Source organism: Pan troglodytes, chromosome 3 (assembly GCF_028858775.2).
Source record: "Pan troglodytes isolate AG18354 chromosome 3, NHGRI_mPanTro3-v2.0_pri, whole genome shotgun sequence".
Taxonomy (NCBI): Eukaryota; Metazoa; Chordata; class Mammalia; order Primates; family Hominidae; genus Pan; species Pan troglodytes.
The window spans coordinates 1003122-1030977 of record NC_072401.2 but is presented as its reverse complement, the minus strand read 5'-3'; the positions used below and the strand labels follow the sequence as shown (position 1 = coordinate 1030977).

Here is a 27856-nt window from a genome sequence, read left to right as displayed (position 1 = left end):
TGCACAGTGAAAGCTGGGGCCTCATGATTAGCCTGTTCAGACTCAGCTGTGGACCATGGACAGGCCCTGGCAAAGGAGATGAATGTTTAAGACAAAAACCAGGAATAATATTGTGAGTGTCAGAAAACGGGGATGGCTTCAAGGGTCAAGAGAGACTCCCTGTTTGGGGGAAGTCCTGTTTGCACGTCTGACCAGGCCACCCTCCACCCCCACCCCTATGCTGGCCTCAGCAACAGGGCCTGGAGCCTCTTGGGCTCCCCAGGGTGGGCCAGGCACAGTTGTGGGATCAGCAGGTTCTTGCAGAAAAGACTAAGCCGAAACTCCCTCCTCTGCCTTCCAACACACAGGCCTCTCCATCCTAAACAAACAGAAACCTGTGCCTACTCCTCGGAGAGCCGTGTCCTCCGTTGTAAAATGCAGGTAACAATCCGGTGCGTGTGTGGCGGACTGCCTACCCCAGGGTGGGGCCCACAGGCCTTTCTGGCCTTCCCTCCAGCCTTGGCCTGCAGCCCCTCGCCCCTCCTACCCCATGCCTGCTTCCCGCAGGGGCTCTAGAGGGACTGGTCTGATTTGAGGCTCTGCGCAAAGCGAGCCCAGCCTCTTCTTCCAGGCTGGCCTCTGGCCCCTCCCTGTGGCTGGCTTGAACCTCAGGAACTTGGGGTCCACAGCCCCCTTCAGGAAATGCAGAGCTTCTGCTGGGCAGAGTGACTTCCAGGCCGCCTTTCCTGCGCCCACCCCGAGAAGCACACAGGCTGTGACCGGGGCCCTTTCCAGAAGGGACATTCGGTTTTTGTGGCAGGGACTTCCAGCCTGAGGCCGAAGGAGGAGGGTCCAACTTCACCTTTGCCCGCCCTTCCCCCGCTTTTTTGGGTCTCCTTTAACTGGGACGGGGCGGGACCCTCCTCCGTAGTCCTTGGGGCGGAACTGGCCCCCCGTGGCCCGGCCCGGCCCGGCCCCACCTCCGCCCGCAGGCGGTCCCGGCCCACGCGGGAAGGTCCTTAAGCCCGGGCGGCCGGCGGGACCGGCGGAGACCCGTGGAGGCCGCGGACGATGGCGGGGCCGACGGAGGCCGAGACGGGGTTGGCCGAGCCCCGGGCCCTGTGCGCGCAGCTGGGCCACCGCACCTACGCGCGCCGCTGGGTGTTCCTGCTCGCGATCAGCCTGCTCAACTGCTCCAACGCCACGGTAGGGGCAGGGGCGGGGACAGGTGGCTCCGGGACCCTCAGTCCCTCGGACCAGCCGGGTTTTGTTTTCCTGTGGCCACAGCCCGAGGTGCCAGGTGCTGGCTGGGGGCGGGGGGTGCCTTCTGCGGGTGGCTAGGGATTGCGGGCACTGGGGGCACTGTCTGTCCTGGAGGTGGCTGGGCCCAGGGCACAGAGCAGGGCTGGGTGCCCAGGGGGATCTGCCAGTCACGGAGTCCCAGCCCTTCCCAGCCTTCAGTGGCTCCAGCCTGGGTCCCTCTTCCCCAGCCAGTCACATACAGGTGGCCCTGCGTTGGCCCTCTCTCCTTCCACGCCTCCCAGCCCCAGGACAGCAGGCACACAGCAGGGGCGCGCTTGGAGCCGCCCTCCCCTCCACCTGACTCTGAGTGAGGGGCAGCTCCGGGGCTGGGCTGGGTTCCGTCCTGCCCCCACCCCCTTCAGGTGCTGCACGCGGCAGCCTTTCCCGCCCTGTGTGTCCTCATCAGCCATCCCCCGGAGCCTCAGGAACTGGTCAGGCAGTATCTGGCCAACGTGCAATGAACAGCTAGAGTTGGCAGCAGGACCCACAGCTCAGGAAGGCGCCAGGTCACGGGGATGGTCAGGAAGCTCGGGGGCAGGGGCAGGAGTCACTCTTAGGCCTGGGTCAGGGCTCTTCCAGGTGGACCCCGGGGCCTCTCCCCTCCTCCTTTGCTGGCTGGGTATGGAGGGCCAGCCTCTGGCCGAGACAGGCCCGGGATCTGCTGGATGGGCCCAGGGGCTGCCTGCTGCCCACAATGCTGGCACGAGCCGTAACTCACTGCTGTGGCTTGGCGTCCTGGCCCACCGTGTCCAGGCACTGGGGAAGCCATAACTGGCTTTGGGTGGAGTGTCTGAGGGTGCAGGGCTGGTTTCATGGTCCAAGAGTCAGTGGGTGTCGTAGGTGTAGGGCATTCCTTGGACAGTCAAGGGCCTCCTACTGCAGTTTTTCACCGTTTTATTAATATCCACGAGTCATCATGGAGCACACAGAAATCTCACCCTGACACCAAGAGTCGTCATGGTCTCTGCCTGGGTCACCACAGTGAGCCGTAAGCACCACGTTCACTCCAGCCAAGTGCCCTTGAGGCTGGAGGTTACTCATCTGCAGCCAGTGACCAGGGATCCCGGGTTCCAACCAGCAGCATGAGGGGCAGGCGGAGCAGAGCTTGGGTCAACACCCACCCCGGAAGGCAGCCCAGTGCTCTGGATGAGACTCAAAGGACCCAAGGGGGCGAGCGCAGGCAGGGTCGAGGCTGGGAGATGAGGAAGGGAGTCAGACAGATCGTCCTCCCACGTTGCCCCGCACGCTTCAGACGCATCTCTGCTCAGTGAGTCAGCTGTGGGCCCCACTCAGGCCCCCGAGGAACCAGGACAGGGCTGAGGCTGGAGCAGCCAGCTCGGCTCCGCAGGGCGGGCTTTCTCTCCCGGGCTCGGCCAGGCAGGCACCAGCTGGGCCTGGGGAGCTTGTTCTGTGCCTGGCCCCGTCCTGCAGAAAAAGGAAGACAAGGCGGCTGTTGCCCAAGCTCCCTGTCCTGTCCCGTGGGCTGAGTCAGACCTTGTCCGGGCGGAGCCTGGGTCTGGCTGCTGTGTCCGAGGGTGTGGCCTGGAGCTCAGTTGACTCATGGAAGTTGACCTTGAGTGACACGGCCTCCTGCCTCCCGGAGTGAGCCCCGGTGACCTGCCCCACTTTCGCCTCCCTCAGGGATGAGCCAGTCTCACCTCTCCTAGGAGGCCTTCCCCTCGGCCGCAGCGTGCACTTGTGCTGTGTGCTGGACGTCTGTGGGGTGAAGAGCTCTAACACTTGATAATGCCTGCGGCTGGGGAATGGTGCCCGCTCTGGCAACATTCTGCCCAAACACCTGGGCCCTGCAGGAGGGAAGGTCAGGCTGGCCTTGGGTGGGGCCGGCCTGCAGTCCCAGAGGTTCTAGCTGAGACCCCGTCACACCCACCTTTCCCTGCCTTGGAGCGCCAGGTCTGGTCTGGGCAGGGCTCGTGGTCCTGTGGGCTCTGGCCAGGTCCTTGGCCTCAGTGTCTGCCCCTCAGGCTGGTCCCCGGTCAGGGCATGCTCTCTGACCCTGCGCTGGGTGCCCGCCCTCGGGGGAGGCAGGGTGGCGCTCTCCTTGGGCAGGAAGGCCCCATGTCCAGCTCGCTGTGTCCCCTCGGCCTCACGGGGCTGCTGGCACTCTGACCCCCTCGGGCTGGCTGGGGCCACAGCAGGTAGGTCCGGGGTCTGTGGCCCTGCGCTGACTCCCGCCTGGCCCCTGCAGCTGTGGCTCAGCTTTGCACCTGTGGCTGACGTCATTGCTGAGGACTTGGTCCTGTCCATGGAGCAGATCAACTGGCTGTCACTGGTCTACCTCGTGGTATCCACCCCATTTGGCGTGGTGGCCATCTGGATCCTGGACTCCGTCGGGCTCCGTGCGGCGGTGAGTCAGACCCCACACCATGGCCCGCTCCGGGACAGTGCAGGGGCCCCCGCATTTGGGTAGGAGAGTCAAGGCCTCCTCCCCAGACCGGGGCCCACCAGTCCCAACAGCTGGGGACCCCGGCAGAGCCGTCGAGGTAGCGGCAGTGGGAGGTCCAGGTGCTCGGGGGACGGGGCGGGCACTTGGGCTGGTGGCAGCGTTCCTGACCCGGTCCCCGACCCCCTCCTCACAGACCATCCTGGGCGCATGGCTGAACTTTGCCGGGAGTGTGCTACGCATGGTGCCCTGCATGGTTGTTGGGACCCAAAACCCATTTGCCTTCCTCATGGGTGGCCAGAGCCTCTGTGCCCTTGCCCAGAGCCTGGTCATCTTCTCTCCGGCCAAGCTGGCTGCCTTGTGGTTCCCAGAGCACCAGCGAGCCACGGCCAACATGCTCGCCACCATGTGTGAGTTCCGGGGAGGGAGGCCGCCTGCCTGGGCTCACCTCAGGGTCCACACAGATACTCGGCTCCCCGGGCTCTCTGGCCAGGGTGGAGGAGCTGGGGCCCAGAAGGTTCTGCCTGTGGGCTGGCGATGAAGCCAGGCCACAGCCGAGCTGACACGTTTCTCTGTGCATCCGCCCACCCAGCGAACCCCCTGGGCGTCCTTGTGGCCAACGTGCTGTCCCCTGTGCTGGTCAAGAAGGGTGAGGACATTCCGTTAATGGTGAGGGGTCATGAGGCGCCCGTGCCTGGTCTGTGTGGTGTGTGCGCATGCACGTCTGTGTGTTCCTGAGCCCAAGTGTGTCCGTGTTCCTATGCCCGTGTGTGATTCCCGTCCCCCGCCCCGCCACCCGAGAAGGAGTCTCAGCCTGTCGCTCAGGCTGAATTGCAGTGGCGCGATCTCGGCTCACTGCAACCTCCACCTACTGGGTTTAAGCAATTCCCCTGCCTCATCTTCCTGAGTAGCTGGGACTACAGGCGTGCGCCACCATGCTTGGCTAATTTTTTTTTTTTTGTATTTTTGGTAGAGTTGGGGTTTCACCATGTTGGCCAGGCTGGTCTCGAACTCCTGACCTCATGATCCGTCTACCTCGGCTTCCCAAAGTGGTGGGAATACAGGCGTGAGCCACCGCGCCCGGCCAGTGTGTGATGTTTCTATGCCTGCCTGTGTGTATTGAGTGCGTGTGGTGTGTGCGGTGCGTGTCTCTGTTCCTGTGCCCATGTGTGTTGTGTGGTGTGTGCATATGTGTCTGTGTGTCTGTGCACATGTGTGGTGTGTACCTGTGTGTGCTCGTGCATGTGTATCGGGTGCGTGTGGTGTGTCTGTGCTTGGGGGTATGTACTGAGCGTGAGTGTGTATGCACGTGTGCCTCTGCACCCACCTGTGTCTGTGTGTTGAGCCCTATCATGGGCTGTGCAGCTGGCAGTGAGATGTAAGTCTGGAGCCTGGGGGTGCTGGGCTAACGTCAGCCAGGAGGGTGTCACTGGTGAGGGATGCGTTGACAGCCAGGGGTCCCCATGAGCCCCTGGAGCAGGCCCCTCCCAGCCTGGGCCTCGCAGAGGGCAGCTGCAGACCAGAGGTTGGGAGGCAGCCGGTGGTGGGGCAGGAGGAGCTGGGAGGTGGCGCCTGGGACAGGCAGGGCTGCGGCGTGTGTGGGTGCCAGTCTGTGTGGTCTCCTTGTGCACACACACCCCTCCCCAGCTCGGTGTCTATACCATCCCTGCTGGCGTCGTCTGCCTGCTGTCCACCATCTGCCTGTGGGAGAGTGTGCCCCCCACCCCGCCCTCTGCCGGGGCCGCCAGCTCCACCTCAGAGAAGTTCCTGGATGGGCTCAAGCTGGTCAGTGCCGTGGGATCCCCGGGGTAGGGTGGATTTGGGGGTGGGGGCAAGAGGCTGAGGAGGCGACGGGTTTGGGAAGGGCCCCCGGGCTCCGGGGCTGAGATGCTCTTTCCCCGCAGCTCGTGTGGAACAAGGCCTATGTCATCCTGGCTGTGTGCTTGGGGGGAATGATCGGGATCTCTGCCAGCTTCTCAGCCCTCCTGGAGCAGATCCTCTGTGCAAGCGGCCACTCCAGTGTGAGCCTGGCCCCACCCCTGGGGACCCTGCCTCTGTCACCCGCCCCATATGGCCATGGAGTCACCGCCGCCTCCAGGGTGCCCAGTGTCCGACCCTGGCGGGGGCCACATTGACACCCTTCTGTGCTGTGGGCCCTCCCGAGATGCCCTGTGTGACATTATGTCCACAGGCAGTGGAGGTGGTGGGCACAGCTGCAGTGGGGTGGGGCAGCTGTGGGACGGAGCGGAGGGACTGACGGTGCCCTGTGGATGGGAAGGTGGGGCCCCCAGGGCTCCCAATGCCCCTTCCCAGCATGGCCCCGCCCCTGTGGGTCTGCAGGACAGCGCCACCTTCTGGTATCCAGACGTGCAGCGGGGAGGGCCTTGCTCTGCTCACGTATCTCCGAGCTGGCCCTCTGCCCTCTGCCTTCTGGGATCAGTGCTCAGTGTAGGATTGGGGGCATGTTTCCACCTTTGCCAGGGCCACAGGTACCACGGCCCTGTGGGGCCTCTGTGGAGACAGGCTCTTCCCTTTAGCGATTGCTTTGCTCTGGGGTGGGGTGGGAAACACAAGGCAGGAAACCCTACCCCGCAGGCAGCCAGCGGTGCGTCTGGAAGCTGTGTTGCTATGCCTGGGCCTTGGGCACAGCACACGGCCCTACACTGAGCCCCCTGCCCTGACGGCATGCACCTAGGATAATGGTGGCCTCTTGGGGCCCTGGCCTCTTCTCGCCTCCTCCAGGGGTTTTCCGGCCTCTGTGGCGCTCTCTTCATCACGTTTGGGATCCTGGGGGCACTGGCTCTCGGCCCCTATGTGGACCGGACCAAGCACTTCACTGAGGCCACCAAGATTGGCCTGTGCCTGTTCTCTCTGGCCTGCGTGCCCTTTGCCCTGGTGAGGATCTCCTCAAGCCAAGACTGCCCTGTGGGGGTGGGTGGGTGGTGAGGCCCGGAGAGGGCAGTTGGCGGCTTGGCTGGAACAGAGGTCTGGACTGTCTCATGCCCAGCCTCTGCCAGCCAGGGTGGCCCCGGGGTGGGATGGGTTCTCCTGCCCCGTGCCCCATGTCCCGTGAAGCCAGGTCCAGTTCTGACTGCCACCCCCTCCACCTGTCTGCCTGCCGTTCCGCTGCTCCCAGGTGTCCCAGCTGCAGGGACAGACCCTTGCCCTGGCCGCCACCTGCTCGCTGCTTGGGCTGTTTGGCTTCTCGGTGGGCCCCGTGGCCATGGAGTTGGCGGTCGAGTGTTCCTTCCCCGTGGGGGAGGGGGCTGCCACAGGCGTGATCTTTGTGCTGGGGTGAGTGTCCATCTGCCCCTGCTGCAACCCGAGATACTCCCCTTGCTCCACCCCTACACCCCTGGGGTTGCACCATGTGGTCCAGGCCCCTTTTCGGGGAGGTGGGGAACCTGCCTGCTCTGGCAAGGGCTGAGCAGGTTCTGAGCACCTGCTGTGTGCAGGCCGGGCCGGCTGATAGGGCCCATGACCGAGGCTGCGTGCTGCCTTCGGGAGGGTGGTGGCACAAGGGACAGCACCGATGTCAACACTTCCCAAGGTGGCACCTGGCTCCGAGGGGGTGGGCAGTGCAGCGGGGGCTGAGGGCCACGTGTGTCCAGGCAGGCCGAGGGAATACTCATCATGCTGGCAATGACGGCACTGACTGTGCGACGATCGGAGCCGTCCTTCTCCACCTGCCAGCAGGGGGAGGATCCACTTGACTGGACAGGTGAGCCTCACATGGGGAGTCCCCGGGGAACAGGACAGGTGAGCCCCATGTGAAGATTCCCTGGGAGCGGGACAGGTGAACCCTATGTGGGGAGCCCTAAACAGTAGGACAGGTGAGCACCACGCAGGGAGTCCCCGGGCAATAGGACAGGTGAGCCAGGACAGGTGTGGCCGAGATCAGAGGTGGGGCTGGCACACCCATATCCCAGACCCCATGCTAGTGACCTCTCTCAGGACCTGGGTCTGCAAACACCCCCTCAGGGCTGTCAAGAGCTGCGAGTGGGCTCTCCGTCTGGGGTCACTCTGTGGTCAAGGGTAGTGGGGTCACCATAGGCCAGCATTGGGCTCTGCCCATCTGTGGCCCCTGGGCTTGGCTGTGGGGACAGCTGTGCTATGTGTCCCCAGTGTCTCTGCTGCTGATGGCCGGTCTGTGCACCCTCTTCAGCTGCATCCTGGCGCTCTTCTTCCACACCCCATACCGGCGCCTGCAGGCCGAGTCTGGGGAGCCCCCCTCCACCGGTAACGCCGTGGGCGGCGCAGACTCAGGGCCGGGTGTGGACCGAGGGGGAGCGGGAAGGGCTGGGGTCCTGGGGCCCAGCACGGCGACTCCGGAGTGCACGGCGAGGGGGGCCTCGCTAGAGGACCCCAGAGGGCCCGGGAGCCTCCACCCAGCCTGCCACCGAGAGACTCCCCGTGCGCAAGGCCCAGCAGCCACCGACGCGCCCTCCCGCCCCGGCAGACTCGCAGGCAGGGTCCAAGCGTCCAGGTTTATTGACCCGGCCGGGCCTCACTCCTCCTTCTCCTCCCCGTGGGTGATCACGTAGCTGAGCGCCTTGTAGTCCAGGTTGCCCGCCGCATCGATGGAGGCGAACTGGAACATCTGGTCCACCTGCGGGCGGGGGCGAAAGGGCTCCCTGCGGGCTCCGGGAGCGAATTACAAGCGCGGACCTGCAGCGGCCCCGGGTGTGGTTTCTGCGCCGCGGGAGGGGGAGCGGGGAGGGGCCCGGGTGCGGGGTGAGGGCGGCGCCGGAGGGGGCGGGGCGGCGCCGGAGGGGGCGGGGCGGCGCCGGAGGGGGCGGGGCGGCGCCGGAGGGGGCGGGGCGGCGCCGGAGGGGGCGGGGCGGCGCCGGAGGGGGCGGGGCGGCGCCGGAGGGGGCGGGGCGGCGCCGGAGGGGGCGGGGCGGCGCCGGAGGGGGCGGGGCGGCGCCGGAGGGGGCGGGGCGGCGGCGGCTGCAGCCACAGTCTGGGCGCACGTGTCGGGCTCGGCCCTTCAGCAGCGTCGGGGAGGACCGTGTGGGGTCTGGGGGAGGTGCGGGGGTCCTGGGGGGTGGCCGGGCATTAGTCTCGCCCTCTGGGGCTGGGGCTGGGAGCGGCGCGTCGGGGGTGGGGGGCGGCTCCGGACCGCACAGCTGTGAGTCCCGCCCCTCCGGCTGGGACAGACGCTCAGGCCGCGGAGGGGTCTCCAGCCGCTGATCTAACGGAGGGGAGGGGTCTCCAACCGCTGACCTGATCCCTCTGAGCCAGTTCCGTCCCTCAGACGGGCACTTCGGGAGCCCCCCGGGGGCCTGTTCTGTCCTGGGTCCTAACCGCGGCGCTGCAGCCCCTCGGGCTCCGCGTCCCCCTCCACCCAGCTGACCCCGGGAGCCCCGCCCTCCCCTCGTGGGCTTGGCAGGGGAGCCGCGGGCCAGACCTCTTCCGCCGTCATCTTGTCAGCCTGGGACATCAGCAGACGCTTGATGCTGAGGACGAGGAAAGGGGTCAGCGCGGGCTGAGGCGGGGGCGCAGGAGCCTTCTCGGTGGGGCTCAGGTGCTCCAGGAGCCCCAGGTTGTACTCGCTCACTGCACTCCCGCCCTTCCCGCTGGAGTGTGGCCCTGGGGCAGGTCCCTTCCCAACACACACTCAGGGGCCATCACTTCTGGGGGAGCTGCTGATGGGGACAGAGCCGGAAGGAGGTTACAGGCCAGCGCCTGGTACTTTCCCCGGTGCCTAGCAGGAGCTGAAGATGGAGGAGTGGGCTGAGGGGAAGCCGCCCCACCCCCGCCGGGCACAGGCGCTGGTCCCTGTGTGAGCAGGGCTGGCCTTCCACTCAGCTGGGATCCTGGGTTCGCTCCTCATGGCCCTGAAGCTGGTCGGAGGTGGGGAGGTGGGCATGGCATCTGGTGGCTGACTGTCCCTTTTGGGACAGGATGAGATCACTGGGGTTCCCCGGAAGCCGGGCCGCCCTGGCCGCCCGGGCACTCACTACTCCTTGTTGATTTTCCCTTTCCCGTCCGGGTCCAGCATCTTGAAGGCGTTAAGAATGGTTTCCTCGGCGTCGGTACCTGCCACAAAGGCACCTTCAGCCCAGGGCCGTCAGGGTGGCAGTCCTGTGGCTGCCAAGGACAGATGGCAGGAGGGGAGACCCCTGCCCCAAGCAGAGGGAGACTCCAAGCCTCTGCCCACAAGGTGGCCTCTGCCTGAAGGCCTTCTCCTTTCCTGAGCCCCAAGGAGGCCTTGTCGGGCACTCCTGCCCTGGGGTGTAGTGAGTTTTGGGGTGCCCAGGGTCAGCCCAGGCCTGGAGCTGGGGGTGAGTGCTGCATGAGTGAGGGACAGAGGTGTCGACGGTGGGTCACACAGCACGTGGGGCAGGAGGGCGGGCCTGAGCACATGGCTCTGGGGTGGCTGATGGGGCCCCACAGTTGTTGGCTCCCAGAGTGCCAGGCCCTAGGGCTTCTCCAGAGATTGGAAAAGAGAGATTTTTACGTGAAATGTCCGGATCTCTAACTGTCAGGAATTAGCTAGGAGGGCCAGGCCTGCCCCACCGGTGCTCACCGCTCAGCTTCTCCCCAAACAGGTTCAGAAACATGGTGAAGTTGATGGGCCCCGAGGCCTCTTTGAGCATGGCGTCCAGCTCGTCGTCCTTGACGTTGGTCTTGCCTGTTACAGACATGGGGGCGTCACAGGGCAGGGCTTGTTGCCTGCCCTGTGCCACCAGCAGGTGACCCCAGCACAGGGCCAGGCAGGCAGATGGGAGGGGTGGGGAGGGAGCGGGAAGGAGGCGCTTGGCCCAGGCACGTGGGGCAGTGGGTGCATCTGGCTGGCTGTGTCCACCTCACCCCAAACCGTGAGCCCCAGGACTAAGTGCTGAGGGAGAGGGAGGTGACACAGAGCCTGGGAAGGTGCTGGGATCTGCTGTTCTTAATTCTGGGCATAAGCAGGGCCGAGAGGAAGGTGGGTCACTTGCGACCCTCCCACCCCAAGGAGAAATCACTCCCCAGCTCCCAGGGCAGGACCGAAGCCCCCTGCCCTCCTGCCTCAGGTCAGAGGCAGCTGCTGGGAACAGAATGTGCCGCAGGGAGGACTGAAGCTGGGGAGGGCAGTGTGCCCCACCACACTCGGGCTGTGCTGCAGAGGCTGGGCAGGGTCTCCACGCCCTCTGTCAGCTCTGTGGTCCTGCCTGGGGGCAAGCCGCCTGCCTGCCTGTGGCGTCCTACCAGAGAGTCAGCCCCTCCCTGGAGCCTGCTGCCTCAAAGCCCACTCTGAGTTTCCAGGCTTGGGCTGTCCCACCCACCCTGTCTCACCCTGGGACGCTCTCTGCCAGCTCTGATGGAACCAAGGGCGGCCAGGGGCATCGCCTCGCAGCTTCAGGGCTCTGAGTTTCCAGGCTTGGGGTGTCCCACCCACCCTGTCTCACCCTGGGACGCTCTCTGCCAGCTCTGATGGAACCAAGGGCGGCCAGGGGCATCGCCTCGCAGCTTCAGGGCTCTGAGTTTCCAGGCTTGGGCTGTCCCACCCACCCTGTCTCACCCTGGGACGCTCTCTGCCAGCTCTGATGGAACCAAGGGCGGCCAGGGGCATCGCCTCGCAGCTTCAGGGCTCTGAGTTTCCAGGCTTGGGCTGTCCCACCCACCCTGTCTCACCCTGGGACGCTCTCTGCCAGCTCTGATGGAACCAAGGGCGGCCAGGGGCATCGCCTCGCAGCTTCAGGGCTCTGAGTTTCCAGGCTTGGGCTGTCCCACCCACCCTGTCTCACCCTGGGACGCTCTCTGCCAGCTCTGATGGAACCAAGGGCGGCCAGGGGCATCGCCTCGCAGCTTCAGGGCTCTGAGTTTCCAGGCTTGGGCTGTCCCACCCACCCTGTCTCACCCTGGGACGCTCTCTGCCAGCTCTGATGGAACCAAGGGCGGCCAGGGCCATCGCCTCGCAGCTTCAGGGCCATTGGTGGGCCTCTGAGGCGCGGGCCCTGGCTCCATTCGAGGAGGGGCCGCGGCGTCTGGAGCTGGAGGACCTCTGTGTTCGCCTCCTCCAAGGGCTCTGAGGTGTTCTGCCTGGGTACCTACCCAGGGAGGCATAGGTGTCCTTCAGGTCCTCCTTGTCAATGAAGCCATCTCGGTTCTGATCCATGAGTGTGAATGCCTGGGGACCAAGGTCAGGGCTGCTGTGCTGCCAACCTGGCTGGGCTCTGCCCCGCCCCCTGCTCCTGGTTCCTCAGCACCCCTGACTGAGGATAGGCTCCCACTCCTGCTGGCCCTGGAGCCAGCCCACATGGGGTCTTCCCAGCACAGGCTCCTGGGGGTGGGGGCTCCCAGTGAAGCAGGAAAGTCTCACCTCCTTGAACTCCTGGATCTGAGTCTGCTCAAAGTTGGAGAAGACATTGGATGAAGCTCTCTGGGCCCGGAGGGCACCCCCTTCCTTCTTCTTGGTCTTCCTGCTGGCCTGTGGTGGGAGCACCATGGCTGAGGGTCCTGGGCTGGCTGAGGAAACCCTCCAGGGCACCCAGAGTTTTGAGAGACTTAACTCAGATGAAGGGTGGACCTCAGCCCTTGGGGCTGGAGGGGCCCAGGCAGCTGAGGAGCATGCCAGCCTCAGGCCTGGGTAGCTGGGGTTGGGGGCAGGACGGCTGCAGGTGTCTGGCTTCAGCACAGGGACTGGGGGAGGGACAGTGGCTTCCAGAAGGCCCACAGAGCACAGTGGTCAGGGATTGCGGTCCAGCAGGAGCCAGCTTGGCCTCTGAAGGCTTGAGGGGCAAGTGGACTCTGGGTGGGCTTGTTCTGGGTACCGGGATTTTGTGAAAGCCAGGAACCCCCTCATCCTGCTCCGGACTCTCACCAGGAGAGCAGCGTGAGGCATGTACCTCCCACCACACAGCACAGCCCACACCCGCAAGGTCACACACATGCACATATACACGCTCATGCACACACATATGCAGGCACAGCACACGCCCACACCTGCACTCACACGCATGCACAGACACGCCCACGCTCTTGTCTGTGTGCATGTACACATGCACGGCACAGCTCACACCCACACGCCTGCCCCAGGCATGCACGGCGGCCTGCTCACCATGCCTGCTTCTGCCTGCTTTGATGCGTCTGCCCAGGGCCCCAGGTCTTGCCCATCTTAAGCTCCTGCTTGGTCCCCCAGGACAGTTCAGACTCCGGCTGCCACTCCCTAGAAGGACAGGCTTGGGGCTACCCCAGGGGACTGGACAACTGCAGAGTGAGCTTTGGCAGCCTGGCAGTGACTCACACCCTTGGCCTGCCCCACCCCGCAAGGCCCCCAGCCTCCCCAGATACCTCTGGCCAGGACTACCTCCCATCCACCTGTCCCCGACCCCCGGGGAGGCTTTGTTCTCCCAAGGATTCTGTGTGTCACCAGGGCCACCTGTACACGCTCTTGGCTGGGGGCCTGGGCACCCTGGAACTGCAGGAGCCAGAGGAAGGGGCACTTTTTCTAGATTTACACAAAGCTGCTGTGGGTGACTGCAGCTGGTCACCGGGCTTCTGCCAAGCACACGCTGTCTGTCAGGGGTGTCCACGCCCCTCCCTGCCTTGGTGACAGAAAAGTCAGTCCATAGCCTTGGCCCTGGGACCACCCCGTCTGACCTCATGGCTGGGAGCTCCTTGCCTGGCCCATGGGTGATGACATTTCTGGGTTGGAGGAGCCATGGAGATGGCCACGTTGCTCAGATGGGCTAGGAGGGGGACTCTAGGGCCCTGAGCCTGGTCTTCCCCACTATACCATGGCCTCAGGCACAGAGTCTGGGGTAGGGACCTGGCCCAGGGTCTGTTGGTGGTGTCAGACATCAGAGGCCACCACAGAGTCAGCATCCAGATGCCCTGGTTCAAGGGGTGGGAGGAGGGTCTGCAGGCCAAGCAGGATCAAGGAGGAGGCCTACAGGCTGAGTGGAGAACAAGCTTTTGGAGCCCCCCAGGCCTGCGTCTGCGTGGGAGGCAGCAGGTAATAGGACCCAGGGCACCTGCCCCTCGGTGCTGCAGGGGCAGTGGTGGGAGTGACTATATGCAGCCACAACCGCAGGTGGGATCCCTGGGGGCGCCACCGTGTCTGTAAGGCTAAAAAGACAGGTGCCACTTGCATGTCTCTTGAGCAGAAGTCCTACCCCCCGAGGGACACATGGTCACAGTTGGCGTCCCCTGAGATGCTGCCTGGTGCCATCCCCAGGTCCAGCGGCCTCTATGAAGCACTGACTCCTGAGGTTGAGGACCCTGGAGGCATGACCTGCCCAGGAGGGACCTGGGGCCGACTGCAAGGTGTCAGGTGATCAGATGTGGAACCCTGGGGCTGGGAGCAAGGGCCAGGGCATCCCCTGCTGCCAGTCCAGTGGGGTCTGGGTGTGATCCTGAAGGGGCACTGCTGGGCTGCAGGAGTGGGGAGAACCACACCGAGGGGGGAAGCATGGTTGGGAGGCCCCCCGAGGCCACCGGGAATGTGAGAAGGGCTGCAGAGCCCCCTGCAGAGGGTTCCCAGGCCACTGGAGTCTGAGCACAGTGCTAAAGATAGCAGCAAGCCTGAGCCGGGGGAGTATCGGCTTCTGCACCCACAGCTGACCTGACAGCTGCAGAGGCCCCTGCGGGCGGTGTGCTGAGCCAGGTGGGACCCCTCCCACCACTAAGCTCTCAGGAAAGGCCTTGAGCAAAGGCAAGTCTCCATCGGCTTCAGGGGGTTTTCCCCAGGCCGTGTGTGTTTGCCCGCATGTTTTCTCCGCTGGTGCCCTGCCCCGCCCCGCCCCACCTCTGGTGGAAGCTACTGGTATGTCCCCCTCACCCCCTACCTTGGGCCCCAGAGACACTTATTTTTGATTCTGGAAGCAGGAGTTGCTGAGGAGTCTGGTTTATTTTAAACTCCAGTGAAGGGAAAACCCATTGTCACCTGAGGCCGTCTGCCCTGGCGGAAGCGGGGGCTTGCCGAGGGCGAAGATGGTTCTGTGCCTTGTGGATCCAGTGTGCACCTGCGGCTTCCTCAGCGAGCAGTAGACACGGGGAGGGCTGGAGTTTGCTTCTGGCCCCCTGAGGACAGGGTTCAGGCAGAGGTCTCAGGCAGGAGTCTTCAGGGACTGCCAGCCAACCTCACAGAAGCTGGAGAAAAGATCAGGTGGCCCTACAGCAAGTACCTAACCTTTCTGGCGCCTGGGACAGGTTTCACGGAGGACAATTTTTCCGTGTTGGGGAGGAAGGTTTCGGGATGAAACTATTCCACCTCAGTTCATCAGGCATTAGATTCTCACCAGAGCGCAATCCAGATCCAAGTGCGCAGCTCACACTAGGGTTCACGCTCCTATGGGAATCTGATGCCCAGGCTGATCTGAAAGTGGGTGGAGCTCGGGCGATCATGCTCCCTCAATGCTCCCTCACCTCGTCCTGTGCTGCCCGGTTCCTAACGGGCCACAAGCTGGTACTGGTCCTGGGGGTTGGGGACCCCTGCCCTATAGGACTGGCCTTGGTATACCCAGCTCAGGAAACAGAGCCCAGTGACTTCCTAGTTTCTCAGCCAGAGAGGCCCAGGCCCTGGACCCCAGAGCAAGCCAGGAGAGGGGGCAGAGGCGACTTAGGCCCGGACAGGCAGCCCAGGCCGCCAGGATCATGGGTCCTCCCCATGCTTGCTTCAAGAGTCCTGGAGTTTGTGATGCTGCACCTTAGCGAGGCCCGAGCCATAGTTCTCCAGTTGCTTCTGCCTGTAGCAGTGCAGGGCCAGGAGGGGACACAGGAGGCCTTGCGTCACTACTGCATGGGGCCAAAGGGGGCCCGAGGGTGGCCCAGCACGGGCAGCATGGCTGCCGCCAGGAAGACCCAGAACGTGGGCGGGGGGGCCAGGCTCCTGCCTAGACTCCAAGCCTGGCGTCCATGGGGCTGGCGGGTCAGCACTTCGGGCACAGCGGGGAGGCTGCATAGGCACCGCAGGCCCCATCTCTGGGCAGCTGTGGGAGACACACAGCTACCGGGAGGTGGACAGAGGCCAGCAAAGACTAGTGTGGGGCTCAGTGGTCCCCAGGCCTGGGCCGGGGCGGGCCCTTGGAGCCGTGGAGTCCTGAGGGCTGGAGTCGGGGTACCCAGGGAGCAGCCTCTGTTGGGGGCTGGTCTTCCCAAGAAGATCCCAGCCCCTCCTCGGGACAGAAGTGATGGGGCATCCTGGGGTAAGAAAGCTCCAGCTCCGGGATGAAGGGCGCCCGGTGCTCCCAGGCAGAGCAGCCGCAGGAAGAGGGGCCTGGAAGCCATGCTCCCGCGGGCCGCGGAATCCAACGCGGCCCGGCCGGCGACAGACACTACTGCCTTGTAGGAGAAGGACCTGACCGGGGAGCCACCTGCACTCGGCTCACACTCCGCCCCCAGGTCCCTGCCCAGGCCACCCTAGGGTGGGCGCGGTCCGCGGGGCTGGGCCCGCCCGAGCCGCCCTGACCTCAGGCCTCGGACGCTCCGCGCAAGAAGACAGAGTGCGCCCCGGCCCGCAGTCTGGGGTGTGGACACACGGCCAGGACGCGGACAGCGGGGCCTCGGCAGCGGCGCGGGGAAACAGCGGACCCCCAGCCCTGCGGGGAAAGGAAACCCCCCGCCCACTCGGCGCAGACCCCGCCTCACGCAGCAACTGCGCAGGCGCAGCCGATGATCCTCCGCGCACTCCCCAGCCTTTGTGCGCGTGCGCCTCACGTGACGTCACCGCCGCGCGGGGGCGCGCAGTCACCCTTCGGTCGCCAGGGGGCGCGGCCCCCCGCTCTCTCGCCGCTGACGGCGCATGCGTCCGCCCAGCTCCGCCTTTGCCTCCAAGGTTTTGCGGACTTGTGCGGCATCCTGCTCGGTCTGCAGGTTTTGCTTCCGGTGCGGAGGTCAGGGACAAGATGGTGCCACCGGTGCAGGTCTCTCCGCTCATCAAGGTGATACAGGTTTTGCAGCCGCCGCCCAGTGCTCTGGGCGCCCCCGTGTCCCGCCCCGCAGCTCCGACCCCGCGGGCTGCGACCCCCGGCCCCCGCCCCCATGATCCTCGCCCCGTGACCCTCGCCCGGCGACCGGACCCCCACCCCTCCTGCGACCTCTGCCCAGCGACCCCGCCCCCTCTCCTCCCGCGACCCCCGTCCCGCGAGCCCCGTTTCGCGCCGCCTCTGACCAACCTCTCTCGCAGCTCGGCCGCTACTCCGCCCTGTTCCTCGGTGTGGCCTACGGAGCCACGCGCTACAGTGAGTGACCGCGGGCGGGGCCGGGGCGGGGTCTGCTCGGCTTTCCTGTGGAGCTCCTGTGCTATTTGGAGAACTCCAGCTCTGGAAGGGGGCCTGGGACGCATGCGAGGCTGCAGGACCGTGTCCTCCACCGAGCGTGACCCCGATAGTGGAATCAGCTCACCCAAAGCTCAGGCTTCTGAGGCCCGGGCGGGGGACTCGAAAACGGCTGCTTCTTGGTGAAAACGGGTGCTAAGTGGCTGTTCGAGTGCTGAGGTCTTGACGGGAGGCAGTCCCTGTTCGCAGAGGACGAGTGAGCCAGTGCGTGAGCGGGTGGGCAGCAGGGGCCCTGTAGCCTCTGGGTTGGACTCGTCAGGGTGAAGGTCAGGCGTTGACTCGCATTAACATAAAGAGCGGGAACAGCAGGTGCGTCTGGTTTACAGCGTCGCTGAAGATACCTTGACTTGTGGACTCAGTTCCTTTTGTACGGCATTTCCAGTGAATTTTATTCTCCTGCATTCCGCCAAACAGATTACCTAAAACCTCGGGCAGAAGAGGAGAGGAGGATAGCAGCAGAGGAGAAGAAGAAGCAGGATGAACTGAAACGGATTGCCAGAGAATTGGCAGAAGGTACGAGTGACACTGGCTCTTATAGATTGTCCCTCCCAGGTTTGTGCAGGGATAAGGAAAATGGAGGAGGACATTTAAGCAGAGCTAAGTAGATGCGGATTGTTTAAAAATGGGGAAGCTGGCCAGGCGTGGTGGCTCATGCCTGTATCCCAGCACTTTGGGAGGCCAAGGCGGGCAGATCACCTGAGGTCAGGAGTTCAAGACCAGCCTGACCAACATGGTGCAACCCTGTCTCTACAAAAATTAGCCGGGCATGGCCCGGTGCGGTGGCTCATGCCTGTAATCCTAGCACTTTGGGAGGCTGAGACAGGCAGATTGCCTGAGCTCTGGAGTTCGAGACCAGCCTGGGCAAGATGGTGAAACCCCATTTCTACTAAAATACAAAAAATCAGCCGGGCATGGTGGCAGACACCTGTAATCCCAGCTACTCAGAAAGCTGAGGCATGAGAATTGCTTGAACCCGGGAGGCGGAGGTTGCAGTGAGCTGAGATCACGCCACTGCACTCCAGCCTGAGCAGCAAAGTGAAATTCTGTCTAAAAAAAATTAGCCAGGCATGATGGCGGGTGCATGTAATCCCAGCTACTCAGAAGGCTGAGGTGGGAGAATCGCTTTAACCTGGGATGCAGAGGTTGCAGTGAGCTGAGATTGCGCCATTGGGTGACAGAGCGAGACTCCGTCTCAAAACAAAAAAATAAAAAAAAAATAACTGGGAAGCTGAAGTGGTCTTTTTAGGTTGCCTGAGTGTGGTAACATGTGCTTTTCTTCTAACCTTCCGGCCCAAGATGACAGCATATTAAAGTGAGTGACCCTGCGACCCACTCTTTGGACCAGCAGCGGATGAATAAAGCTTCCTGTGTTGTGTGATACTCCGGCTCCTCATTTGCTGTCGCTGGTTGTGGAATTCCTAGGTTGAAGTTCTGTCCACCTCCCAGTTCACATGAGGTGGAAGACAGGGAGGGGGTTTCAAAAGAATCCACATCACCATTCACAGACCCAGAATGCATCATGTAAACACAGTGGGAAGGACAGATGCGCGCTGCCTGTTTTGTCTGGGGCATCCAGGTGGGGAGCCCCAAAGGCCGTCTGTAATGGAGTCAGTCAGCTGGGGGCCTCATGAGTACTGGGGTTGTCTTGATTCTGAGTTCTAGGCTGCTGCTCTCAGCAGCCCAGGCCCCTGGATGGGGAGGGGTGGGCACTGACTGACGCCCTTACAGTTGGGAAGCTGGGTTCTCCTCCACAATAACCCCTCGCCCCAACCTGCCATTTCACAAATCCTCCCTTTGATCCCAGGAAGTGACCAGGTCAGACTTGGGACTAAAAGTCTGGTGATGTGACCTCCTGAGCACAGGGCCTGAGTGCTGTTTGAGTTGTGCAGGGAGGTGGTCTTGTGGTGCCTGAGCGACTTCCCTCCCCAGCAGGCTTCCTGGGCTTCTCGCCCCTCCTGACTGTGAGCTTGCCAACAACCCAAACCCTTGGCCTGGTGGTTTGCAATGGACAGATTGAATTTGCTACTTCCCAGTTATGTGCCTTGAGCAAATCTAGGCTTGGAGCCCCAGTTTGTAAAATGAGTTTGTTTGCAAATATAAGGCCAAAGGGAGAAGCAGCCTACAAGCTTTTCAGGACATTTGGTTAAGGTGAGCTTTGAGTGAGCAAGATACTTTCACATCCTGTCCTGGCGTCCAGAGGGGCTGTTTGCAGGATCCCTCAGAACCTCTTAAGAGCCCCTCATCCCAGACCCAGGCTCTGGATACCAGGGGTCTCTGACCAGTGAGATGAAAAGGCTGGGCACGGTGGTTCACACCTGTAATCCCAGCACTTTGGGAGGCCAAGGTGGGCGGATCACTTGAGGTCAGGAGTTCAAGACCAGCCTGGCCAACATGGCGAAACCTTGTCTTTACTAAAAATACAAAAATTAGCTGGTTGTGGTGATGGGTAATCCCAGCTACTCAGGAGGCTGAGGCCGGAGAATTGCTTGAACCCAGAAGGTGGAGGTTGCATTGAGCCAAGATCACACCACTACACTCCAGGCTGGGTGACAGAGTGAGACTGTCTCAAGCAAAAAACCCAGCACCCCCTTCCTGCAGCCCCATGGCTGTGCTGGGCATGTCTGCTGCTCTCCCACGCCCACCCCAATGAGCCCATCTAGTTAAGCGTCATCTAGTGTTGGGAGCAAATGCTTTGGAGCTCACATCATGAGTTGAACATCCTGAATTTAACATAATACCCATTTCAACTGGGAAGTCCGTTTCTTTGCCTCTGTCCTTCACTCCAGGCTCACCAATATTTAATCATGGGGGTGCACGGGCTTCGGCATCCAGCCCCGCACTGCCCTCCTGGGGCCATCAGAGCCACTCTACATGGTGTTTATTACAGATCATTTCCGCTCAGACCACTGAAGTTGGATGGCCGCTTTACTCGTGGCCTTGACCTTTCTGGCAGAATTTTCTGATGGGTCAAATGTAGTGTGGCTTCTGCTATCATTTTACCACAGATAATGGGCAAGTAGTTTTCTGTTTATTTTATTCTGAATTCCTGAGCATGTGTGTTTTCCTAAACCGGATGAGAAACGGCCTGTGTCCATCTGTCTACACATATGTACATGTGTGGCTGCAAATGTTCTCAGTGATTTCAGAGTTCATGGACCCTTTTCAAAGGTCTCCCCGTGGTAACTATCCAAAAATGGATGAGTAATGTAGGCTACAGTTTATTCACAGTTGGCTTCAGTTTATAAAAACAGGCTGGGCGTGGTGGCTCATGCCTGTAATCCCAGCACTTCAGGAAGCTGAGGCGGGGTGATCACCTGAGGTCAGGAGTTCGAGACCAGCCTGCCCAATATGGTGAAACCCCATCTGTACTGAAAATACAAAAATTAGCCATGTGTGGTGGTGGGCGCCTGTAGTCCCAGCTACTCAGGAGGCTGAGGCACGAGAATCGCTTGAACCTGGGAGGTGGAGGTTGCAGTGAGCTGAGATCGTGCCACAGCATTCCAGCCTGGGTGACAGAGCAAGACTCCATCTCAAAAAAAAAAAAAAAAAAATTAAAAAAATTAAAATATCCAGAATGATCTTCAGTCATTTTCTTGGGCTTCCTAACCTCTTGTAGCAAATAGCCACAGGCAGAACCCAAATCCTAGTGGGTGAAGATTGAGGGAGCCATAGGGTCCCCACGGGACCGGTGCTCACAGGATACAGCAGGTTGAAGACTTGGGTGCTGGGCCGCCATTGCAAATTTCTGTGCCTACTGCAAGAGAAGACAGAAGATGGTGAGTGGAACCACCTGTGCACACCAGCCCTATTCCTTCCCTCCTGCCTGGTGTGACCTCTACCAACCCCTGCAGGAGGAAGGACAGCACCTGGGTCTGTGACCAGCCCAAGCCGATTAGCTGGGCTGAGCCTTTCTTAGTGCTTTAGCCTCTGTTGACACTGTGCCCTGATTATGCTCATCCTGGCCTTCCATAGTCCTGAAGTCGCCTTGTTTATGTAGCATAGGATAGCGGGAATAGCATGGGGTAGGGGGATAGCATGGGATAGGGAAATAGCATGGGATAGGGAAATAGCATGGGGTAGGGGAATAGCATGGGGTAGGGGAATAGCATGGCATAGGGGAATAGCATGGGATAGTGGGAATAGCATGGGGTACGGGAATAGCATGGGGTGGTGGGAATAAATAGCATGGCATAGTGGGAATAGCATGGGACAGCTGGAATAGCATGGGGTAGTGGGAATAGCACAGCATAGTGGGAATAGCATGGGGGTAGTGAGAGCAAAATGGGATAGGGGAATAGCATGGGGTAGGGAAATAGCATGGGATAGTGGGAATAGCATGGGGTAAGGGAATAGCATGGGGTGGTGGGAATAAATAGCACGGCATAGTGGAAATAGCATGTGATAGTGGGAATAGCATGGGATAGGGGAATCACAAGGGATGGGGAATCGCATGGGGTAGTAGGAATAGCATGGAGTAGGGGAATAGCATTGGGTAGTGAGGATAAATAGCATGGCATAGTGGGAATAGCATGGAGTAGCTGGAATAATATGGGGTAGTGGGAACAGCATGGGGTAGTGGGAATAGCATGGGGTAGTGGGAGCAGCATGGGGTAGTGGGACTAGCATGGGGTAGGGGAATAGCATGGGGTAGTGGGAGCAGCATGGGGTAGCGGGAGCAGCATGGGGTAGCGGGAATAGCATGGGGTAGCGGGAATAGCATAGGGTAGTGGGACTAGCATGGCGTAGTGGGACTAGCATGGGGTAGGGGAATAGCATGGGGGAGTGGGAATAGCATGGGGTAGCGGGAATAGCATGGGGTAGTGGGACTAGCATGGGGTAGTGGGACTAGCATGGGGTAGGGGAATAGCATGGGGTAGTGGGAATAGCATGGGGTAGTGGGACTAGCATGGGGTAGGGAAATAGTGTGGGGTAGTGGGAATAGCATGGGGTAGTGGGACTAGCATTGGGTAGTGGGAGCAGCATGGGGTAGTGGCAGCAGCATGGAGTAGTGGGAATAGCATGGGGTAGTGGGAATAGCATGGGGTAGGGGAATAGCATGGGGTAGTGGGACTAGCATGGGGTAGTGGGAGCAGCATGGGGGAGTGGGAATAGCATGGGGTAGCGGGAATAGCATGGGGTAGTGGGACTAGCATGGGGTCGTGGGAATAAATAGCATGGCATAGCGGGAATAGCATGGGGTAGTGGGAATAGCATGGGGTAGTGGGACTAGCATGGGATAGGGGAATAGCATGGGGTAGTGGGACTAGCATGGGGTAGTGGGACTAGCATGGGGTAGGGGAATAGCATGGGGTAGTGGGACTAGCATGGGATAGGGGAATAGCATGGGGTAGCGGGAATAGCATGGGGTAGTGGGACTAGCATGGGGTAGGGGAATAGCGTGGGGTAGTGGGAGCAGCATGGGGTAGTGGGAGCAGCATGGGGTAGTGGGACTAGCATGGGGTAGTGGGAGCAGCATGGGGTAGGGGAATAGCATGGGGTAGCAGGAATAGCATGGGGTAGCGGGAATAGCATGGGGGAGTGGGAATAGCATGGGGTAGGGGAATAGCATGGGGTAGTGGGACTAGCATGGGGTAGTGGGACTAGCATGGGGTAGGGGAATAGCATGGGGTAGCGGGAATAGCATGGGGTAGCGGGACTAGCATGGGGTAGTGGGACTAGCATGGGGTAGGGGAATAGCATGGGATAGCGGGAATAGCATGGGGTAGCGGGAATAGCATGGGGTAGCGGGAATAGCATGGGGTAGTGGGAATAGCATGGCGTAGTGGGAATAGCATGGGGTAGTGGGAATAGCATGGGGTAGTGGGAATAGCATGGGGTAGTGGGACTAGCATGGGGTAGTGGGAGCAGCATGGGGTAGTGGCAGCAGCATGGAGTAGTGGGACTAGCATGGGGTAGTGGGAATAGCATGGGGTAGGGGAATAGCATGGGGTAGCGGGAATAGCATGGGGTAGTGGTACTAGCATGGGGTAGGGGAATAGCATGGGGTAGTGGGAGCAGCATGGGGTAGGGGAATAGCATGGGGTAGCGGGAATAGCATGGGGTAGTGGTACTAGCATGGGGTAGGGGAATAGCATGGGGTAGTGGGAGCAGCATGGGGTAGGGGAATAGCATGGGGTAGCGGGAATAGCATGGGGTAGTGGGAGCAGCATGGGGTAGTGGCAGCAGCATGGGGTAGTGGGAATAGCATGGGGTAGGGGAATAGCATGGGGTCGTGGGAATAAATAGCATGGCATAGCGGGAATAGCATGGGGTAGGGGAATAGCATGGGGTAGCGGGAATAGCATGGGGTAGTGGTACTAGCATGGGGTAGGGGAATAGCATGGGGTAGTGGGAGCAGCATGGGGTAGCGGGAATAGCATGGGGTAGTGGGACTAGCATGGGGTAGGGGAATAGCGTGGGGTAGTGGGAGCAGCATGGGGTAGTGGGAGCAGCATGGGGTAGCAGGAATAGCATGGGGTAGTGGGAGCAGCATGGGGTAGCGGGAATAGCATGGGGTAGTGGGACTAGCATGGGGTAGGGGAATAGCGTGGGGTAGTGGGAGCAGCATGGGGTAGTGGGACTAGCATGGGGTAGGGGAATAGCATGGGTTAGTGGGAGCAGCATGGGGTAGTGGGAGCAGCATGGGGTAGCAGGAATAGCATGGGGTAGGGGAATAGCATGGGGTAGTGGGAATAAATAGCACGGCATAGCGGGAACAGCATGGGGTAGCGGGAATAGCATGGGATACTGGGAGCAGCGGGAATAGCAAGCCAAACCTCAGAGCTAAGGTAGCCAAGCGCGGGCCAATGGCAAGACCACGATGCCTTTGGGATTTGAACTTGGGGGTGTGCTGACTTGTTACAACTAAGTCCTTTATAAAGGACATAAAATATGGTTACTTCTTTCTTGATAAATGGGGTTCACTGACTAGGAAGAGAGGAAATTTTTCAGTCCGGGTTTGCTACCGAGGTGGAGTCAGCTGCCACTCTCCCCCGCCGTGGCCTCTCTCCCTGCACTATGGCCCTGTCCACCTCGAGGCTGCTTGAAAGTGGCTCTGCTTTTCTCCATTTTAACTCTGCTCTGTGCCCTGTCTTTTCATTTTGCCTTGGGAGAGTCACCGAGTCCCTGCCCCACAGGCCACACAGAGCCAGACCTTTCTTGGCTGCCACCCTCTCCTCCTCCTTCTTCTCCTCCAGAGCCTTCACTTTGGCCTCATACTCATCAGCCAGCGCCTTCCACTCTTTCCTATTGTTCTGCAGTCGGTCGAACATGGGCAGGATCTCTTCATGGAAACGAGAGAACTCCTGAGGGGAGTCGAGAAGTCACCACCAGTCCTGTCCTGCCTGCTCTCTCCAGAGTAAGATAGCCCTTCCCCAGCTCATCCCCCTCGTAGGGGAACTGCCTGGCAGGAGGAGGGAGCGCCATGGAGGGGGCACCTTCCCAGCAGAGCCCTGTGAAGGGAGAAACCTCGGGGGCTGTGTTGGTGACATTGAAGCCGGGACCTTTAGGGTGTGCATGCTTAGGGTGCAGTGTTGCAGGGAGAGGAACCCAAGAATGAGCAGAACAGCTCAGGGGGTGGGGGCAGGGTGCCAGGCAGAGGGGTGGTGGGCGCAGGCGGACAGCAGGCAGGCCCTGCAGTGCCTTCTCCCGTCCCTCCCACACACACACGGCACACATCATGCAAGCACAGCACACGCGTGCACTCGCGCACATCACACATGGAGTGTGGCGGGGTGGGGAAGGCAGTGGGGGGCACCTGCAGTGGGGCCGTGACCTGTGGCCACTTCAGGCCCAAATATCCGCCCTTGTCCCACCTTCTCCCCAGCACTGACGACCCGGGGTGGGTAGGACGGGGCGGGGAGTGGGCACAGCCCACTCCGGGACAACTTCATGTGGAACCCGTGGCATCCTCCTTGGGGCGTGGATTCCATCACCAGGGAGCGCGGCCGGAGGCAGCTGGCTCTTATGGGCATCATACAGGGCCCCACGGTCAGACCCCTGCCCCAGCGAGTCTCCCTCTCAGTGTCCGCCTTGCGTCCTCAGAGACTCAGCTGGCATCGGACTGTGGCAGATTGGCAGGGATGTGGCTCCTTCTGCTGTTCCAAACGCCGCTGTGGGCGGGTGCACCAGCAGACAGGCCGACCCAGCCCCGCCTCGAGGGTTCACAAACATGGAACAAATGAACCCACAGAGCTGCAGCCAAGGCCCCCAAAACAGTGTGCTGGCCACGGCGGAGGGCACTGAGGGGGAACTTCTGGGGTAGGCCTGGAGGCTAGCAGAGGACATTCTGGGCTGGGAAAGGGCTCAGAGCTTCCAGGGGCACAGCAGGGTGAGGATGGGCTGGGGCACCTGTGGGGGTCCGGAAACTGATGTTCCTCCCCATTTGCCCCACTCGAGAGCGGCACGAAGCTGACACTGGCATCCCTCCTCCAGTGAGGACACCGCCGGGCCCGTGTGAGTCCACGCGACTCCAGCCCGCGCCCCCTTGCCTGCTCCCAGCCACCCTGCCCCAGTCAGCTCGGAACACCCGTGAACCACTCGCCTTGTACACGAATGTGCACACGAAGTCGATGAAGCCCACTTGCAGCTTGGGGAGCTCGGCCGCCTTGTTCCGGTCCATCATAGGCTGGTGGGAGGAACAGAGGGCAGGAGAACAGTGACCAGGGAGGCAGCTCCTGGGGCCCCGCCCAGCCCCCCAACCCCCTCACTCAGATGTGCTCATGGAGACACAGCCTGGGACGAGCCTGCCTGACAGAAACTGGCTCTCGGGAGGGGAAGCTGACACCTTCCCCCTTGGCCAGCTGCTCCACAGCTCCTAGGAACTGTGGGCAGCTTCTTCCCACAGCTGCTGTTGGCTCCAGCCCGTGGTCCCCTAAGGGCAGCCCCCTCTTGGCTCTGGGGACCCTTACTGCAGCTGGGGAGAGGCAGGGAGGGGGATGGGCTGTACACAGTGCTGAGCCGGGCTGGGCTGCACTGCCCAGACACTCGACTGACCAGGACCTCGCTGTGCACTCGCCTGGGGCAGACACAGACATGCTCTGGAGCTGTTTCTAGTGACAGACCCCGAGTGCCCTGGGCTGTCTGTCCCCTCATAGCGTCCTGGTGGAGGGTGAACCATGCAGGACTCTAGAGGCCGGGCCCGGGGGATGGACCTGCTGCCTGTCCTTCCCCTGTGGGGCTTTGCTGACCAACCAATGCCCCCTTTCCTGCTGAGGCTGCACCTGGCTTAAGCCCTCTCCACTGCAGGCTCCAGAGAGCCCCTCGCCGCCCACCAGAGCGGGTGTGTGAGAAACCACAGCTCCCACCTGGTCCACGTGGGGCTGGGGCAGCCCTGCCTCTCCTGTTCCTGGCGCCTATCCTGACTCTCCCATTTGCTGGCACCTCTCCTGCTGCCAGGTGGTATCCAGACCCCGCTGCTGACCTAAGGACCCTGGCATTGTCCATCATACCACGGTGTGGGCCCGGGACGCCCCCCGTGCGTTCTCTGCCCCAGCACCCTCCCCAGGGCTTTCTTGGTGCATGGCTCGCGGCCCTGCTGGGGTTCACCTGCAGAGCTGCCTGGACCCAGAGGCTCTTGGTGATGAGCCGGTGGCCCTGGTTCCTCCAGTGCCAACGACGTCACCTCTGCATAAGCATCACCCAAGCCACAGCTGTACCCAGGTCCAAGCGACCCACACGCATGTCACATGACCCCACAAAGTGAGATAAAGACCCCAGGACCTCAGAACCCCCTGCCTGACACCAAGCCAGGACCTGAGGCTCCTGAGGACCAAGAGGGGTCTCTAACACCCGTTTCAGGAGTGGAAGGTTCCAGAAGCAGCACTCACAATGGGCTGCTGATCCAAGACTGTCCTTTCCAAGTCACCTTGCTCCCAGAACTCAGCAGCCACGAGAAGTGCGACCTGGAGGCACAGGAAGGCAGCTGTCTGTGGAGCTCTGAGCCCACACGGAAGGGCCTGGGCCCGCCCCGTGAGGCTCCGAGCCTCGGTCTTCTCCGCCCCAGACCCCCGGGGTCCCCACCACACAGGGCTCCGGTTGAGCCATGTAGACACACTGCAGTACCCCCACCCTTGCCGCCCTGGCCTGGCCCCGAGGTGGCCCTCAGAGCTCCTTGCAAACAATGGTCCATTGCCATCCGAGGCTCCCGCCCGCCCGGCAGTCCCATGTGCTGAGAGGCACTGACTCTGGGTCTGGAGGGCCCTCTGTTCTAACCTTGCTCTGGACTTCCCAGGGCTTGGTGATGGCAGACAGGTCGCAGGCTGTCATCATCATGGCCCTGCAGACACAAACCGGGCACGAGTGCTGATGGGCGTCTCCTGAGGGCAGGTGGTTTATATGTGTTTTCTTTTTTGAGATGGAGTCTTGCTCTGTTGCCCAGGCTGGAGTGCAATGGCGCAATCTCAGCTCACTGCAACCTCCGCCTCCTGATTCTTGTGCCTCAGCCTCCCGAGTAGCTGGGATTACAGGCACCCGCCACCACGCCCGGCTAATTTTTGTATTTTCGGTAGAGACGGGGTTTCACCATGTTGGCCAGGCTGATCTCGAACTCCTGACCTCAGGTGATCCACTCCCCTCGGCCTCCCAAGTGCTGGGTTTATGTGTATTTTCTCACTGGGTCCCTGGGACCAGCCTGGGGAGGGGCTGGTTGTGAATCACCATTTTACAGGTGAAAAAGTGGAAAGTCAAAATGAAGTAAGTTACTGCCAAGGGCTACAGACCAATGCAGAGCCTGTGTGCTCCCCAGCTCTGCACCATCTCCCTGAGGGCTGGGGGGAAATAAGGACGGCGCATTTGTTTCACAGGCCTCGACAAGCTGCCGCGACGGGCTCTTCCTGCTCCAGAGCGTCTGGGGAGGGCTGCAGGGTTAACCAGTTGGTGAGTGGGCCCGGTCCCTGCGGGGGAAGGACCC

The 27856-nt window shown here is 61.7% G+C and overlaps 4 protein-coding genes across 25 annotated transcripts in view; 2 read left to right on the top strand and 2 right to left on the bottom strand.

The window, feature by feature from the left end:
• The first annotated feature begins 846 nt into the window (after nt 1–846).
• On the top strand, nt 847–8355 carry SLC49A3 (solute carrier family 49 member 3). 6 transcript variants are annotated; one of them, XM_054683643.1, is made up of 10 exons: nt 847–1185; nt 3488–3646; nt 3879–4092; nt 4275–4351; nt 5330–5467; nt 5587–5703; nt 6425–6577; nt 6819–6976; nt 7294–7403; nt 7848–8133. In XM_054683643.1, exons 1-10 carry the CDS (start codon nt 1051–1053, stop codon nt 8039–8041), a joined length of 1455 nt encoding a protein of 484 aa, XP_054539618.1. In that variant the 5' UTR covers nt 847–1050; the 3' UTR covers nt 8042–8133. The 6 variants fall into 6 exon arrangements, with proteins under 6 accessions (XP_054539618.1, XP_063663884.1, XP_054539619.1 ...); XM_063807814.1 differs by having other exon boundaries at nt 848–1272; nt 7808–8355; NM_001427970.1 differs by having other exon boundaries at nt 852–1185; nt 7808–8355.
• MYL5 (myosin light chain 5) lies at nt 8156–14689 on the bottom strand. 2 transcript variants are annotated; one of them, XM_054683645.2, is made up of 8 exons: nt 14556–14688; nt 12729–12836; nt 11991–12098; nt 11723–11798; nt 10215–10319; nt 9646–9724; nt 9093–9141; nt 8156–8291 (listed from the first exon to the last, which is right to left on the bottom strand). In XM_054683645.2, exons 2-8 carry the CDS (start codon nt 12729–12731, stop codon nt 8190–8192), a joined length of 522 nt encoding a protein of 173 aa, XP_054539620.1. In that variant the 5' UTR covers nt 12732–12836; nt 14556–14688; the 3' UTR covers nt 8156–8189. The 2 variants fall into 2 exon arrangements, with proteins under 2 accessions (XP_054539620.1, XP_063664587.1); XM_063808517.1 differs by lacking the exon at nt 12729–12836 and having other exon boundaries at nt 14556–14689.
• A 1726-nt stretch (nt 14690–16415) lies between these two features.
• ATP5ME (ATP synthase membrane subunit e) lies at nt 16416–18325 on the top strand. The gene is made up of 4 exons (NM_001427968.1): nt 16416–16551; nt 16797–16851; nt 17362–17460; nt 18244–18325. Exons 1-4 carry the CDS (start codon nt 16516–16518, stop codon nt 18261–18263), a joined length of 210 nt encoding a protein of 69 aa, NP_001414897.1. The 5' UTR covers nt 16416–16515; the 3' UTR covers nt 18264–18325.
• A 1628-nt stretch (nt 18326–19953) lies between these two features.
• The window catches only part of PDE6B (phosphodiesterase 6B), a 104509-nt gene continuing 96606 nt past the window's right edge, over nt 19954–27856 (bottom strand). For 15 of the 16 annotated variants that reach the window (XM_063808500.1, XM_063808507.1, XM_063808511.1 and 12 more), the window contains 5 exons: nt 27160–27223; nt 26775–26849; nt 25490–25573; nt 24101–24251; nt 19954–20701 (listed from right to left, as the gene is read on the bottom strand). In XM_063808500.1, the coding sequence (XP_063664570.1) occupies nt 20640–20701; nt 24101–24251; nt 25490–25573; nt 26775–26849; nt 27160–27223 (436 nt within the window). In that variant the 3' untranslated portion in view covers nt 19954–20639. The other variant, XM_063808514.1, reaches the window with a different exon arrangement.

Bases quoted from the DNA above. Each gene is read 5' to 3' on its own strand.
- ATP5ME (NM_001427968.1), top strand. From the start codon at position 16,516: ATGGTGCCACCGGTGCAGGTCTCTCCGCTCATCAAG. The intron at 16,852-17,361 runs GTGAGTGACCGC...TCCGCCAAACAG, and splicing joins CTACGGAGCCACGCGCTACA to ATTACCTAAAACCTCGGGCA. The intron at 17,461-18,243 runs GTACGAGTGACA...TTCCGGCCCAAG, and splicing joins TGCCAGAGAATTGGCAGAAG to ATGACAGCATATTAAAGTGA.
- MYL5 (XM_054683645.2), bottom strand. The intron at 9,725-10,214 runs GTGAGCACCGGT...CCTTTGTGGCAG, and splicing joins GTTTGGGGAGAAGCTGAGCG to GTACCGACGCCGAGGAAACC. The intron at 8,292-9,092 runs GTCTGGCCCGCG...CCCCGCCCGCAG, and splicing joins ACAAGATGACGGCGGAAGAG to GTGGACCAGATGTTCCAGTT.
- SLC49A3 (XM_063807814.1), top strand. From the start codon at position 1,051: ATGGCGGGGCCGACGGAGGCCGAGACGGGGTTGGCCGAGCCCCGGGCC. The intron at 5,468-5,586 runs GTCAGTGCCGTG...CTTTCCCCGCAG, and splicing joins TCCTGGATGGGCTCAAGCTG to CTCGTGTGGAACAAGGCCTA. The intron at 7,404-7,807 runs GTGAGCCTCACA...ATGTGTCCCCAG, and splicing joins GGATCCACTTGACTGGACAG to TGTCTCTGCTGCTGATGGCC.